The 13,819-nt window shown below is 44.3% G+C and overlaps 1 protein-coding gene across 2 annotated transcripts; it reads right to left on the minus strand.

Moving 5' to 3' along the window:
• Positions 1-576: 576 nt before the first annotated feature.
• On the minus strand, positions 577-13,458 carry LOC143316744 (equilibrative nucleoside transporter 2-like). 2 transcript variants are annotated; one of them, XR_013076601.1, is made up of 14 exons: positions 13,171-13,364; positions 8,548-8,604; positions 7,536-7,617; positions 6,565-6,710; positions 6,330-6,469; positions 6,097-6,231; positions 5,783-5,880; positions 5,362-5,431; positions 4,754-4,929; positions 4,534-4,636; positions 4,291-4,376; positions 3,958-4,157; positions 2,432-3,214; positions 1,762-2,382 (listed from the first exon to the last, which is right to left on the minus strand). XR_013076601.1 is itself a non-coding variant. In XM_076724370.1 (13 exons), exons 2-13 carry the CDS (start codon positions 8,577-8,579, stop codon positions 3,103-3,105), a joined length of 1,380 nt encoding a protein of 459 aa, XP_076580485.1. In that variant the 5' UTR covers positions 8,580-8,604; positions 13,171-13,458; the 3' UTR covers positions 577-3,102. The 2 variants fall into 2 exon arrangements, 1 of the variants encoding a protein (XP_076580485.1); XM_076724370.1 differs by having other exon boundaries at positions 577-3,214; positions 13,171-13,458.
• Between the last annotated feature and the right edge of the window lie 361 nt (positions 13,459-13,819).

The raw sequence follows: 13,819 nt of genomic DNA on the forward strand, positions 1-13,819 counted from the left end.
TCAAAGAGATTAGTCTTTTATTAAAGTGCACTTTAAAGTAATAAACATGTTCCGGGGCCCTGCTCTTCAAACACACTGCTGCCTTCACGTTTATCTGTTATCAGAGTAACTACATCAGCCCCAGCAGCAGAGGTGAAGCCGTACAGACACTAACCTGAGGCCCCGTTCAAAGACGATTTATGTGATTTTTAGATGAGCTCGTGCAACTTGTTGACTGATCTGATCACAAAGACTCCTGAGCGTCACAGTGAAGTTAAGCTGGAACGATCTTACACACAGATCAGTCTCTTCAGCCAAGTTTGACTTGTATTCCTAATATAGCTCAAGTAAATAAAGATCAATAACTTTTTCAAAGTAAAAGCACGGTTACTTGAGATATCATCCAAGATAACATTTATTATCTCTAAAGCAGCTTGTTGGCTGAGAGAGTAAACAAATCATGTCAGCTGACTGCCTTAATATGAGTTAATAAAGCCATGTTTGAAGAACAGGGCCCAGCCAACCTAATTATGCTCTTCTAAAGATCAGTGCTCAAGTGAAACCACACACACACACACACACACACACACACACAGCTTGTTAGAACCATCCATTTATTGACAGTCAAATCTAGAATAGGCTATGAACATGCACAGGCATGAATTCCCTTTACTGTATCTAAAGTGACATGGCCGGTAGTTCAATCCTGTGTCTGTCCTCTGAATCGCACTCAGACATAATGCTGCATCAGAGGAAACGACGTGGGTGCTTCCAATGCACCGACCCGACGTCCCTCCGCCTCTGTCGCTAATGTTGGAGGACTTCCTGCTGCGCTCCACTTTCGCACATGCGATTAGCGACACAAGCACAGACTACACACCACAAGGGGGCAAACAGCAGCTTGTGTTTACAGTCAATCCAAAGTGCTGTGAACTCAACATGAGCCTTTTAAACTGGGTTCCTAAATTAGGATGAGGCTGAAATGCAACTGTTAGAATACCTGCAGACTGAGACAGGAAATGTAGAAGCTGGAAATAAACAATAAGAGTCTGAATGTTCCTCTCACCCGTGTTAGAAAGGACATGGAAGTACACTTAAGGATCCCCTGATGCTGCATTGACATTCTGTAGGAAATATAGTTCATTTTAGCTTCCGGCTGAAAAGATTTAAGTTTGAACAAGGAGTCAACAAAACCTACATTTTTAAGTCCTCATCGCTGCCATAACTAAGTACCGTGTTTGAGTATTTGTGACTTACATGGCTGTAAATCGTTAACTCAAATACAAATGCATGTGTGTTCAAGCTGAATTCCCACCACATGTGAATGCAGCATAAATCAAGTGACACTTTGAAAAATAAGTCCCATTAACATTGCTCCCTGCGTCTTGGTTATTCGAAGCAGCAGCTGTCACACCGCGTGCAGAACTCAAGCTACAACTGGTGAAACGCTTCATTTACAGATTTTGTAAATAAAAAAAAAACAAAAAACACACACTGAATAATAAGCTTAAAAAATGTTCATGGGGCTGAAACAAACAAACAATACAAGTGAAGATGTTTGCACATGACAATGAGAAAAAACAAAAATCCCACCAAACTGGAACTATTAATGTGTCTGGCAAATTAGTAGAAATGTCCAAAAAAAACAAAAAAAAACAAACAAAAAACCCAAATCCTAACTATTTGACATAGTTAAGTGGCCAATACAATATCTATATAACATGAAGAAAAATTACTCATCTCATCACCTTTTGTTTCTTTTTCTTTTCTTTTTTTTTTTTTAAACACAACTACTCTAATTTCCACACGATTTCTTCTTTTAAAGACAGCATCATTACATCGATCCACTCAGTAACAAAACAGCAGCTGCCACTTCTTCCCGGGAGAAGTTTTGAAATAAACAGGTAAACCTAAATCTTGTGGTGAGCCGACAGTTGCATGATGGCTTCAGCCTGCGGTCGCGTGAACTCTGGCGTGCCACCAAAACACACCGCCAAGTGTCACCAGGAGCTGGAAACTCCATTTCCTGTCACGGTTAACGTCCTGTGGCCGGTCTTTCGTGTTTAACTTGGAGGTTTTTCCGCAAAGGAAATGAAACTCGGAGGGACTTTGGCCTTTTGACCAGCAGGTGGCAGCAGTGTCCCTGATACTGGAGAGGCGCAGAGGAGTGGAGACTGGGAGGTGAAGAAAAACTGGAAGCATGGAGCGATACTCGATGGAGTGTGAGACAATGGACCCCTGGGCGCAGATGTCTGAAAGGCCCCCCATGTCCCCTAGATAGAAGCAAGACCCCCAGACTGAGACACAAGCACAAATGACCCATCTGTTGTCTCTTATGTGTCTCCGTGGGGTCATGATTGACTTTCCAACAAGAAATGTAGTCTGTCACTTCAAACAGACGCTCTGGCTCAGGGGCCCCCCCAGACCCTTTTGACTGCTTTGACCCCTGAGCCTGTGCCCATTAGAAAATACAAAATAATTCTAGGAAGAAAAATACATCAAAAATACCTAATGTAATCAATCTAACACAAAGTAGATTCACTGTAATCATTCAAGCCGTCAATCAAACAGAAAACAAAATCTATCTCATATCAAAACCCAAGTGAACACGTAAACCACGCTGCACTGTGGCCAAACACACACACCTGCTCTTGGTTGGAGCATATGAAAATGAATGAAGTCTGTCTTCAGCTGAGGAGAACACCCCAAAAAAAACTATTTACAACAAATTAAAATGAAACATAAATAAACCTAAAAATGTCAGCAACGGTCAACATGAAAAGTCCAACGAGATCGATCGTGTGAGGAGCCGATGAAGAGGAACCCATCTTCAGGTTAGCAGCAGGAAACAGAAACCGTTATTTCTACTATCGAGGGGAATCTTGGCAGTCATTAGTGACGTCATGAGCTGTGCTTTCACAGCGTCACACGGGGTCCTTGGCTGTCGAGGTGGTCACGCTGTAACACACCCGACCGGTGAATGGAAAAAAAACAAAAAAACAAGAAGGTCGTGCAGGAGGGGCAGACTGACTTATCATACCTCCACCTCCTCCAGGTGTGCGGGAAAATGTCCTACAGGGTCTATGCAGTGGTGTGTATGTGTGTGTGTGTGTGTGAGAGAGACTAGACCAGTGCTCGCAGAGGGAAGGACAGGGCGGCTCCTATGGACAGACCCAGGGCCAAGAAGAAGGTCATCAGGGCTCCTGCGGTCTCTGCGTCCTTCGGCTCCACCAACCTGATGAGAGAGCAGGTGAACAGGAGCTCAGCTGAGAAACCTTGACTCAGTCCCGCCTTAACAGCTAACCACAGATCACATACTCTACATGACGCCGTTCCTTTCGTAACGCGTGCGTGGAAACTTTCCAGGCCGTCACAGCTGACTTCACTGCCAGAGACTTGAAACTCAACACTGCTGATTCACCACAGTGAACATTCACCATTAGCTTTTATGCCAAAGGTGTTCAGTGTTGTCAAGGTGACCCAGCTGTAACAAAGGGTGATTGTGAACACACCTTGCAGGTGCATTCAGGGAGGCTCAGATATTCAAGAGTTGGCTGCTGCACAGCGTCGTATTCACGAGCTGCGTATTTGTCATAATGGCATTTTTCATCAACAGCCATTCAATGTATTTACATCTTGTTATTACCTCCCTGCTCAGTATTGACTGTTGGTGGCGGAGTCCGCCATCCCCACACAGATTTAAACTGCTTGTTTTCAAATCTATCTCCTAGATATCAGCCTCAGTGTTTATTGTTCTCTCTCCAACAGCCGTGTTTAAATGGCAGCTTTGTTTTAAATGTCAGGGGGAAACAGAACAACGAGGAACAGCCACAGCTAGCTGTTACTCCTTAACTTCTACACGAGACGTATTTCTATTTCTCTTGTATCACGCTGCTGAAAACAGGCTTGAAAGCTGCAGTTTTCAGACTGTTGTCATCGCATCGATTCAGCATCAGCGAGGAGCTCGTTTGTACTCACTGTGGTGCGTAAGTCATGGAGAGGGCAACAAAGTAGCCGCTGGACAGCGAGAAGAAAACCATGATGGCAGTGAAAGCAACATCGTGGGAGAAGTAGACGGGAAGGTAGGAGCGACTCTGGACGTTACAGAGCATCAGCAGAGGGATGAACACCACCCTGGAGACGACCAGCACCGGGAACAAACGAGACTCTTTGCAAGGCTGCAGAGGAGGAAAGAGGGGATTTGAAACGTGGGGATAAAAAAAAACAAGGCAACAGTGATGGCAACCGAACACCTCATAACTGTCTTGGCGGCAGCAAATGCAGGAGAAAACGATCTGATCAGATACTCACCCAGCGGATCACGGTGGTGATGGTCCTGCCAAGCCAGTCGTTTATGTTGAAAGTCAAGAAGCAGCACACGGATATAAAGAAGCGCTCTGAGGAGATAAGAGAAGCAAGAGAGGGAGGAGAGAGGAGGATTTGACGAGCCGTCTGTAACATGAGGGCACTGACAGTTCACAATGCAGGTACCCGGTCAGTGTGTGACGAATGGAGGAGAGATCGAATCTAATCATTGAACTGAGGCTGCCATACCCCATTTTGCTGAGAATGACGTTCTGACGTCTGCAGTGACAGCAGGGAAGACGGACAGAGTGACCGTGAACACGAAGGTCACGCAGAACGCCATCACCCAGATCTGAAAAGAAAAGAGAAAACTTGTTCAACCAATTCCAGGGAGTTAAATGCTTTTACTTGGATTCTCTCATATAAAAAGAGCTACTACTTCATAACCGTTGAGACAGTGACATCAAACCTTTTTGAAGACCTCTCTGACCGAGGCCTTGGCTTGGCGCTTCTCGCCCTGCTCCAGTGACAGGAAGGCGTGCTTGGTCCCGTCTGCGCCGGGGTCCGCCTCGGCCTCGGCTGGACTGCCGCCAGCTGAGCCGTTAGCGTGGCCGTTCAGCTTGCCGTTCTCCACTGTGCTGCTCTCTGTGAGAGAATATATACGTCTTGCTGATCCATTTCTCCAAAAAATGAAGCGTGTTTCTTCTGGCTTACTGAATTACTGAAATGCACCTCTTTGGGCTTTTTAGCAATCATAGAAAACACTAAGAGTCGGAGTCTGTGTGGGCCTCTGTGAGTCTAACAGGCTGTGTCTTTGTCTGTGCACTGCCAGGCCTCTACTTGGATAAACAGAGGGTCAACTCACTTAATGAGATAATGTTCTAATGAATTGATTTGATTCAACACGGACTCTGTGGAAAAGCACACAGATGCTCTCTCCCTGTTAGACAAATGTTTGCCGATCTGAATTCTACTCCTGTTAAAGAGACTGCACTTCAAAACGACAGCGCACGGTGAAAAGTGTCCCTGCAGGGCCAGCTTTGCACGAACAGGAAGCGGCTGAAGTCAGAAGCCCACCTTTCAGCAGCTCATCTGTGGTGCTTGCCTCGTACTTGCTGCTTTTGTTCAGGTGATAGCGGGCAAACTCCTGCATGGAAGCACCAGATAACACCAATTAGGCCTTACAGCTCAAGAAATAGAAACATGAATTATGCTGTTGTCATAACTCTGCACGCATGTTTACACTAAGAGTTTTGTGCAATTATAGAAAAGCACGTGCATCGTTTTTCTTTACTAACTTGGAGAAAACTTACGTCACATGTAATTAAAATCTAATTCAGTTCCATGCCTGCTCACAGTCACTTAACACAGTTTGACACTTTTCTGATTTCTCCCTAAATATACTGTCAAAACAGGGCTCTGCAGCATCTGTGTTACTGTGGTAGTGGACATTAGGTGAATGGATTGTGGGTAATGTAGTGATGCAGAGCTGACTGACCAGGCGGGGCAGCAGCAGATAGCTGAAGAGTGTGACCAGCGTCCCCACACATGGCGTGATGAAGTAACCCAACGCTGCCGACTCAGAGTCTGCCTCACCTGAGAGACAAACACACAAGTTAGCTAGTGAGGAATTCTGGGAGGCAGACACAAAAAAGGCCCGATGTCAGCCGTGCCTTTGACATGAAGCACACTGTGGCGTCACGCTGAGCTGACTTCCTCAACAGTCATTTGAATGTCCTCTGTTACTAGGCAACTGGGGATTAGGCACCCAGTCGTGTTTTGTGTGTGTGTGTGTGGGTGTGGGTGTCTTACTGCCTATAGCTATTAGCATGGCGATGGCAGCGAAGGTTCCGGCGAGGCCCTGGCCGCTCATGAAGACGGCGCTGTACTTCTGAGGCAGCAGACCCACCAGGCCAAACAGACTGCCCTGCAGCACGGCGCCGAACGCTGCGGAGACCAAGCATCGCTCAGTTCAACACTTCATCACTCTCACCCTCTCTGTCTTTCCATCAGGCTTTCACTCTCACACAGTCACACTGGCTTACAGTTGATGAACCAGATAGTAGCCATGGTGATGGAGAAGAAGCGGTCTTCCTCCATGGGCACTTTGACGAGCGCTGCTGTGAAGATGAAGAGCAGCAGGACAAAAACCAGGCTACCTGCAATGCGTATCGCCTCGGAGATCCTGAAACAAGAAAAAATTGTCATCCTTTTGTGTTTGGGAAGAACAGAGGCCTTAATATGTCACGGACAGCTTCAGTGTCTAACCCTGTCACTGACCTCTGGTAGAGGAAGGAGTTGAGCAGGGTGAACAGCAGCAGGGGCAGCTGGGACAGCAGGGTCATCCAGTTGTTGAAGTAGTACTCCTTGCGGACCACCGCTGTGCCGTTGCTCCATTCTGTCGTGTTTAGGCGGCCTTGGAAATACTACAAACCAGGAGGAAACAAGACAGATGATGGATTATCAGCCAAATGATGCGGCACCCCTCCATGTCACATAAAGATAAACACGTATCAGGAGATCAGAAACAACTCCAAGTGAATGCTACTGATATCCTCATATACGCTGTCATGATCATCTAATATGCAACTAAGCAATAATAAAATAATCCAGACTGGTAATGCTGTTGTAAATAAAGGAGATAAAGGCAGACGATGAACTACTGTAGGAGTCACTCAAGAGGCAAAGGGCAATAATAATCATCTTACACTCTATCACTGATCTGGCTCCATTAGTAGCCAATAAAAAACAAACTGGCTTATGCGGCCTTCAATCAACATAAAGCCACATTTTCTGAACATCCGGTTAGAGCAGTATATAGAACACTGCATAACGCTCACACACACACACTAACGTGTTGTGATGCTGGTCGCTCCCTTCCAGCTTCATCTGCGATCAGTAAGCAGCTGATAATCGCTCTGACTTTCAAGTGGCAGTGCTTTAAGCAGGAATCACAGTACTCATAAGGCACGAGAGGCGCAAGAAACATGTGGGTTCACGTGCGATGATTCACATGGTTACCCAAAGTCATATGACAGACTGTGTGGATTTAAGGGCCCCGATGGGTCATGACATTTTAACACCCTACACCCAGACTGCATAACACATCAACAAATCACTTAAACCACTTGCTGCCAAAGACCAATTTGATAAATCCAATCAATCACGTCAGTTACATTCTGTAGTATATGTAAGATGTGTAAGATATTTTCTATATTATGCAAACAGCTTATTGTCATCCATGTTTTTACCAATGAGGCAGTCATGAAGAAATTCCATGGCAGCAGCGTTCCCAAGCCCAGAATGAAGAAAATGATGCCCACCAAGCAGCCCCTGTAGATGGGAAATAAGACATCATTTGAAAAGGCTTCACAGTAAACCACAGGATGCTGCTTGCTTCTTCAAGTTTACATACATTAGTCAACTACAACGGACCACATGGTCAAATGGAGAATGAGCGCTGCAGCCTGCAGCCACGAAACAGGCTGCAGTGTAATACCTCCTGGTGTTTGTGCACGGTTAACATACGCTCACTGAAAGTGTTTGTTTAACAGGCCCAAACTGTTATTCGAAGTGCCTGACAACATTATGGAAAGGATCCCTAAGTGACCTATTTGTTAAAGAGACAGATGTGTTTGGTTTTGCCAAAGCCACCATTGTCCACTGCCAGAAAACGTTATTTTATCATCGTAAAAAACAAACAAACTGAACCGAAACAAAACTCACCAAAACCTTTTCACTGTTTAAACAATCATCACTAACTCTGGATTGGTCGAATTAAACGCTTCACCAAATTAGCAGAGGGGTGAGACAGAAGGCAGACAGAGAGGCACCAACAAAAACAGTGCATAGAGCTGGAATATTTCAACATTGCAAGGACTATTGGAAAGCAGGACTAACCACAGTGGATGAAGCTCTGCAGGTGACAGGCTGCACTCCAAGTTCTCAGCAAGCTTACAAATGTTATTGTGCCCTCATAAAAGCATTAAATCAGATTACAGTTGCAATCTATTTTCAACTGACTACCTTACTAAAACAGTGTGTTTGTTGGCTGCAGTCTAAAAAGGAACATAGCAGGTTTAATTAATAGTAAAGAACTTAAATAGAATAGTATTTGTTTTAGATTTGAAATCCCATAGAAATTAAGTTTGAAAAGCTTTAAATTGTTAGTTACCCATCAGCAACAAAACACATTTAAAAACCACTCAAACTGTGGTCGAGAGCAAACAACGAGTTTCTTGTTTCCATCCGATTTGAACTCACCGATCCTGAGGAGCATCTGTTTGTCCCTTCATCCTGACGTAGGAAGTTCTGGTGAAACTGCAGGGGCAACAGGAGAGAAGAGGGGTCAGACACATCTCCAAAGATTAGAGAGCAAGTAGTTGGTTTTCTAGACACTCCTCTGCCAAGGTTTCACTGCTTAGAGATGCAGGAGGCCATTTACATTCTAGCAAGAGGCCGCGAGAGGCTGGCGAGGGGCTGTCCTAAAGTGTGTCCTAAGAAACCCCTCAGTAAGGAGGTCTCATGTGTGTCTGGGATTCATGGTGCAGATAATGAGGTCTTTGATGCTCGACTTGTGGTACGTTACACAAACTTTCGAGTTTTAAATCAACTAAAATCTCTTAGACTTTAATGTGGATAAGCCACTGTGCACGCATCCAGTCAAATGACCTGATTAAGTGCCGTTTCAGCGATGTTCCATTGAGGTTTCAGCAGTGGAATCAGCACCCTGAAGCTGGGAAACATTCTGTTCCTCTTTAACACGTCCATTAGTCAAGAATCTGAGAGTCCACTCCCTGTGTGCACACAAATACTGAAATGCACTCTCAGAGAAGAAAACCAAACCCACACAGTCACCAAAGGAACTGAAAGGGTGCTGATCTACTCACGGTCACGGCTATTTCTCCCTGTTCACAGCATTGCCACTGGCAGTGTACAGTGTGGCTGCTCTGCTTGTTTTTACTTGTTGGGAAGATCAGGCTAGACACGTAATAGAGCTCGACTCACTTTTACCCTACTCTGGGCGTCTGCCCTAGCTCCTAAAACACAGCTCATAAACACTTAACAACTCTTACATAAATGTAGTCAAACATTGGAGAAGAAATGACTGTTTTGCAGCTTTGGAAGAGAATGTGGCCTGATGCCCGGACGGACTCTTTTTTTTTTTTTTCCACTGACTCCATTTTGTGCACGGAGGTTTTCGATCTCCATTTGTTCCATCCGCATTTGGTCTACTTCCCTACACTTTCCAATCGACACCTCCTGCCGACAGACAAAAGCAGGTGTAACACTGACACAAAGGCCGCTGTGTCATTCTCTCAGGGTGCGAGAACAGCATGTAGTCTAAAATCAACAATCATTCACACAGTATGAATGTCACATTGATCACAAGGTTTGTACATATTGTTATCACTAATGACAGTCAAGGTAGAACAACAACCTGTTTTCTTCCGGGTGATATGGCTGCTTGCCCGGCCTCCATGTGAATCTGAGTTAAACAGGACACTCAGTACATGGTTTGTACATGGTTTTCAAAGCCTGCCAGCCAGAAACTCAGCTTGGTCAACAGTCACTAGAGTCCAGCTAGAAAGCATATTTTAGGCAACTGAGCAAAATTAATTAGAGCTAGCAAGTAAATCTTGAACAAAGGCAACATGATGGGGACATACAGGTCATAAAAATTGTGGTTGTGTTTTCTTTGATCAAACAAACTATGAAAGAGATGAGAAATGGGAGGGGACAGGACTGAAGATGGTCGCAGGCAGTGTTTGGTCGCAATTGAATTAGAACTGAGGGCCTGCTTCCTCAAAGCTCTACTAGTACAGCTTTGTTCCTGTTTGAAATGAGAGGAAAACAGCAAGAGGCAAACCAAGAGGACTGCCCTCTGTACAGTCTGTGATGTGGACAAAAACACTTTTCATACATCCTAACTGACCTCCAACAGAAACCAGCAGAACAACTGGCAGGGGGTTTGGTTTCTCTGTGTTCATAACAAGGACACACTTAGTCAACACAGCAAACATGCCCAGGGCTTGTCCAGGATCAGGGCTCAAAACAGAGTCAAGAAAGTTCTTCTCACTGTGTCAACAGGAATGTCAGTTGAGATATAATCTCTGTAACAGCCTGATGTAAGATATCTAAAATATGTTTATGGCCAGAGGTGTCCACTCTTGTGAAACACAACAGTGGTTCTTCACATTAAGTCAAAGTGCCCAATCCTTGTCTTCTGGACATAAAAGTATCATTTTCAGCAGTGTACAGATCTTGTGACAATGAATCCTCATTGGTCCTCATCTCTGCTTGAGAATAGCAGCTCGAGGCTACATTAGCTGCTAGCAGCATGACACACTGTGCTGCATTGTTCATTTTCAGTGCAAAAGTCAGATAGTTATGTGGTTGTCACAGATGGCAACCAAAGGCCAAGAATTGGTTGCTAATGGAAAGCTAGGTATCATTGCTGTCTAGCAATGAGAGCTATGTCAGCATATCGTAGTGGGTGTGAGAATACCACTCTACTACTTACTTAAAACGCAAACTTAACACTTAAAACACAAAAATCATCCGGCACAGTGAAGCTGAAACATGCAGGTGAAGTACCAATAAGCAAACACATTTTTGAGTGGGCAGCGACCAGCTCTTAAGAGATGTTCACACACAACTTCAACCTTTGCTTTAAGGGGCAGGGCTCAACAGTAGTTTTTTAAAGAAGCAGCCAGGCTGGCAACCAGGCATCAGCTTTTGGTTTAGTCACCTTCTGTTCTGATTAATTAAGATACTATGCATCAGCTTAATGACAATGTGGCATAAAAAAAATGTTTCAAAAGCTTTACTACAGTAAGCAAACAACATTCTTTGTCGTTGGTGTTTTATCTGATACTTTGGATATTAAGTGCAATGCATCCTCCATTCCTGCTTATCAAAATACCTGCGGTGTAGCTGCTGTTACGTTCCTCACAGTAAAAAAAGATTCCAGCTAACTCCTAAAGGTGTGGCAGCCGTTGTAGACTGCACATGATGAAGTTATGTTGTTGAACTGCCCACTCGTGTTGGTATGAGCTTCTCAGCCACTGCAGGATGAGCCACCTCGAACAAGTAAACTCAATGTGCCACTTATCAAGGCGCAAGCTGAATGTGCTCTACAGTATAAATTTCCATCTGGCTCAAAGCTTCACAAATTTTTTTTGTTTTTTGTTCAGGTTCATCAGGTTCTTTGTCAGTTGAATTTGAGCGGTTCAGTTCACTTCGCTCTTTGACATCCGTGTAAAGGCATCAATGCATGTGCGGCATTGTTGAGGTCTGATTCCAACTGTAAAAGCAACATCAAAATATCATTAAGGCAACAAATAGTAAAAAGTAATTCATTTTAGGGTGCTCGGATTGTTGACCCTATTTTCATAGCGACCAAAGACCAGGAATTCATTACTAATGACAAGCTTGCTATCATTACTGTCTAGCAATGAGTGGTATGTCATCATATTTTAGTGGGTGTGAGAATACCACTCCTTCACACGCACTGGCTGTTTCTCTTAAGAAGTCATTAAGGCGCGAGATGACAATGTGTGAAGGATAAACTGCTGCCAAACCACGAGGCGGGAAATGATTCGCTTTGGTCCCAGCACCACAACAACATTTTTTTTTTTTTTTCTTAAAACCATTCATTCATCTCCAGACATCTATTCCAAAGCAAACTAGCTCAATCCACTCGAATCTATACTTTCCAATGCGCACTCACAGTAATTAACTAATAGGCACACAATTTCAAATAAATATGATTGAAAAATGGGTGTTTTTCCACTGATGGTACACAAAACTTCACCTCTCATATTAAAATGCAGGATTAGAGCACAGCAGAAAACAATCATACACACTAAATAATCTCCTGTACCCACCCACACACACACCCACACACACTTTATCACAACAGTGAGCTGAAGCAACAATAATCTATCTCAGACAATTGGTGTCACACCTAAAAACGATCATTTTCAGGTTGAGGTATAAGAATGGGAAATTTAGTAAAAATAGCCATTGATCATTAAATCATTAGATTTTATCACAAATCCAGGAAATCGCATCAAACCACAAAGCAATTTTCCTGAATCTGAAAACGTCTGCACATTAGTTTCGGGAACTACAGGGTTAGTTTTTTTTTCTGCCATCTGGGGCTTCTCGTCACGGTAATAACACTTCCTCACATTAACTACTAACCCTTAAAATGATACCAGTCAAACGTTGGAGGCCTCTGATTCACAGGAGATTATTGGTTCTTGTAATCCAGACTGAGTCAGACCGACCATGCGCTCATCAGATGGCAGGGCCGACACAGGCACACAATCTGAACAGAAAGTCAATTCCCTGCTGAGTTTAACTTACAATGCGCTGGGTCCAGACAAAGTCATTTCAGTGTGTCACTCACTACTGTCCTACATTGTAACTTAAGAAGCGGCACAGATTGCAGCTGTGCTTCAGCATCATTGACTCAATATATAACATTAATAAGGCGAAGACCGTACCATACTAGCTTTATTGAGGTTATTACACGTGGACGGACAACGACAAACCTGTTCCGTTCAGCGAAGCGACAGAAAAAGCACCAAAAATAAACAATTAATGTTGAATTATACCTACAATAACACATTTAGCCTGCACTGTAGCGTAACTACGTTGGGGACACACCGGGTTAAGCTCACTCGCATCCACGTTAGTGTAACGTTACAAGCAACAGAAGAGGAAACCAGAGCCGCCACTCGACGATGAAGATAACACCAATTCTGTCTTTAAAAGATGAAGGAAATAGCCTTCCATCACAAAACACTGTTTTTCCACTGTAAAACAACGCTATCTATTGACAGAACATTAGTGCTAGCTAACGTAACACAGACTCACCTTGGATAAATGTACTCGTCACTGTATTTTCATAATGTTTCCACCGTCAAATCAAGCACTCGTGATATCCAGGCGGTCCAAGGTGTTTCAAAATGAGAAAAGGTAAAAGTTAAACGCATTCGTCGTCCATACACGTGGCGGGAACATAAAACTGGCTACGGTAGCTCGGCGAGCTGCTCTTCCACGTAGCGTCTACCGTCATTACTGCAACGGCTTACATGTGCAGCGCAACACTTCCGGCGTAGAAATTTTCATCCCCGCTTGTTCGGTGTTCCCGGGCAGGTAGGCACTGCCCCCCTCCACGACAGTTTATATTCGCCCACAGTTGATAACTCGTTTTGTAGGCGTGGTGTAGTAGCGTGACAAAATAAGATGACATGGAAGATAACCTCGCGTAACCCTGTCTCCACAGCGCTCAGCTGCAGGTCTGTGTGATGATAGTAGTTAGTGGACTGAGGGGAAGCGAGAAAAACACACAAAACTGCTCTTCTGTTATTTTGTTTCAGTGCACGCGGCTCGGAGCGGCTCTTCCGGCACCAGTACATCCTCCCCGCGCGAGGGAGTTGCTATGGTTACGGACATCTTTGCGTCTCCGTCGCCGACGCGAAATGTGACATAATTTGACATTTTTGTTAACATTAGAGTTGCC

Source organism: Chaetodon auriga, chromosome 24, assembly GCF_051107435.1.
Source record: "Chaetodon auriga isolate fChaAug3 chromosome 24, fChaAug3.hap1, whole genome shotgun sequence".
Classification (NCBI taxonomy): Eukaryota; Metazoa; Chordata; class Actinopteri; order Chaetodontiformes; family Chaetodontidae; genus Chaetodon; species Chaetodon auriga.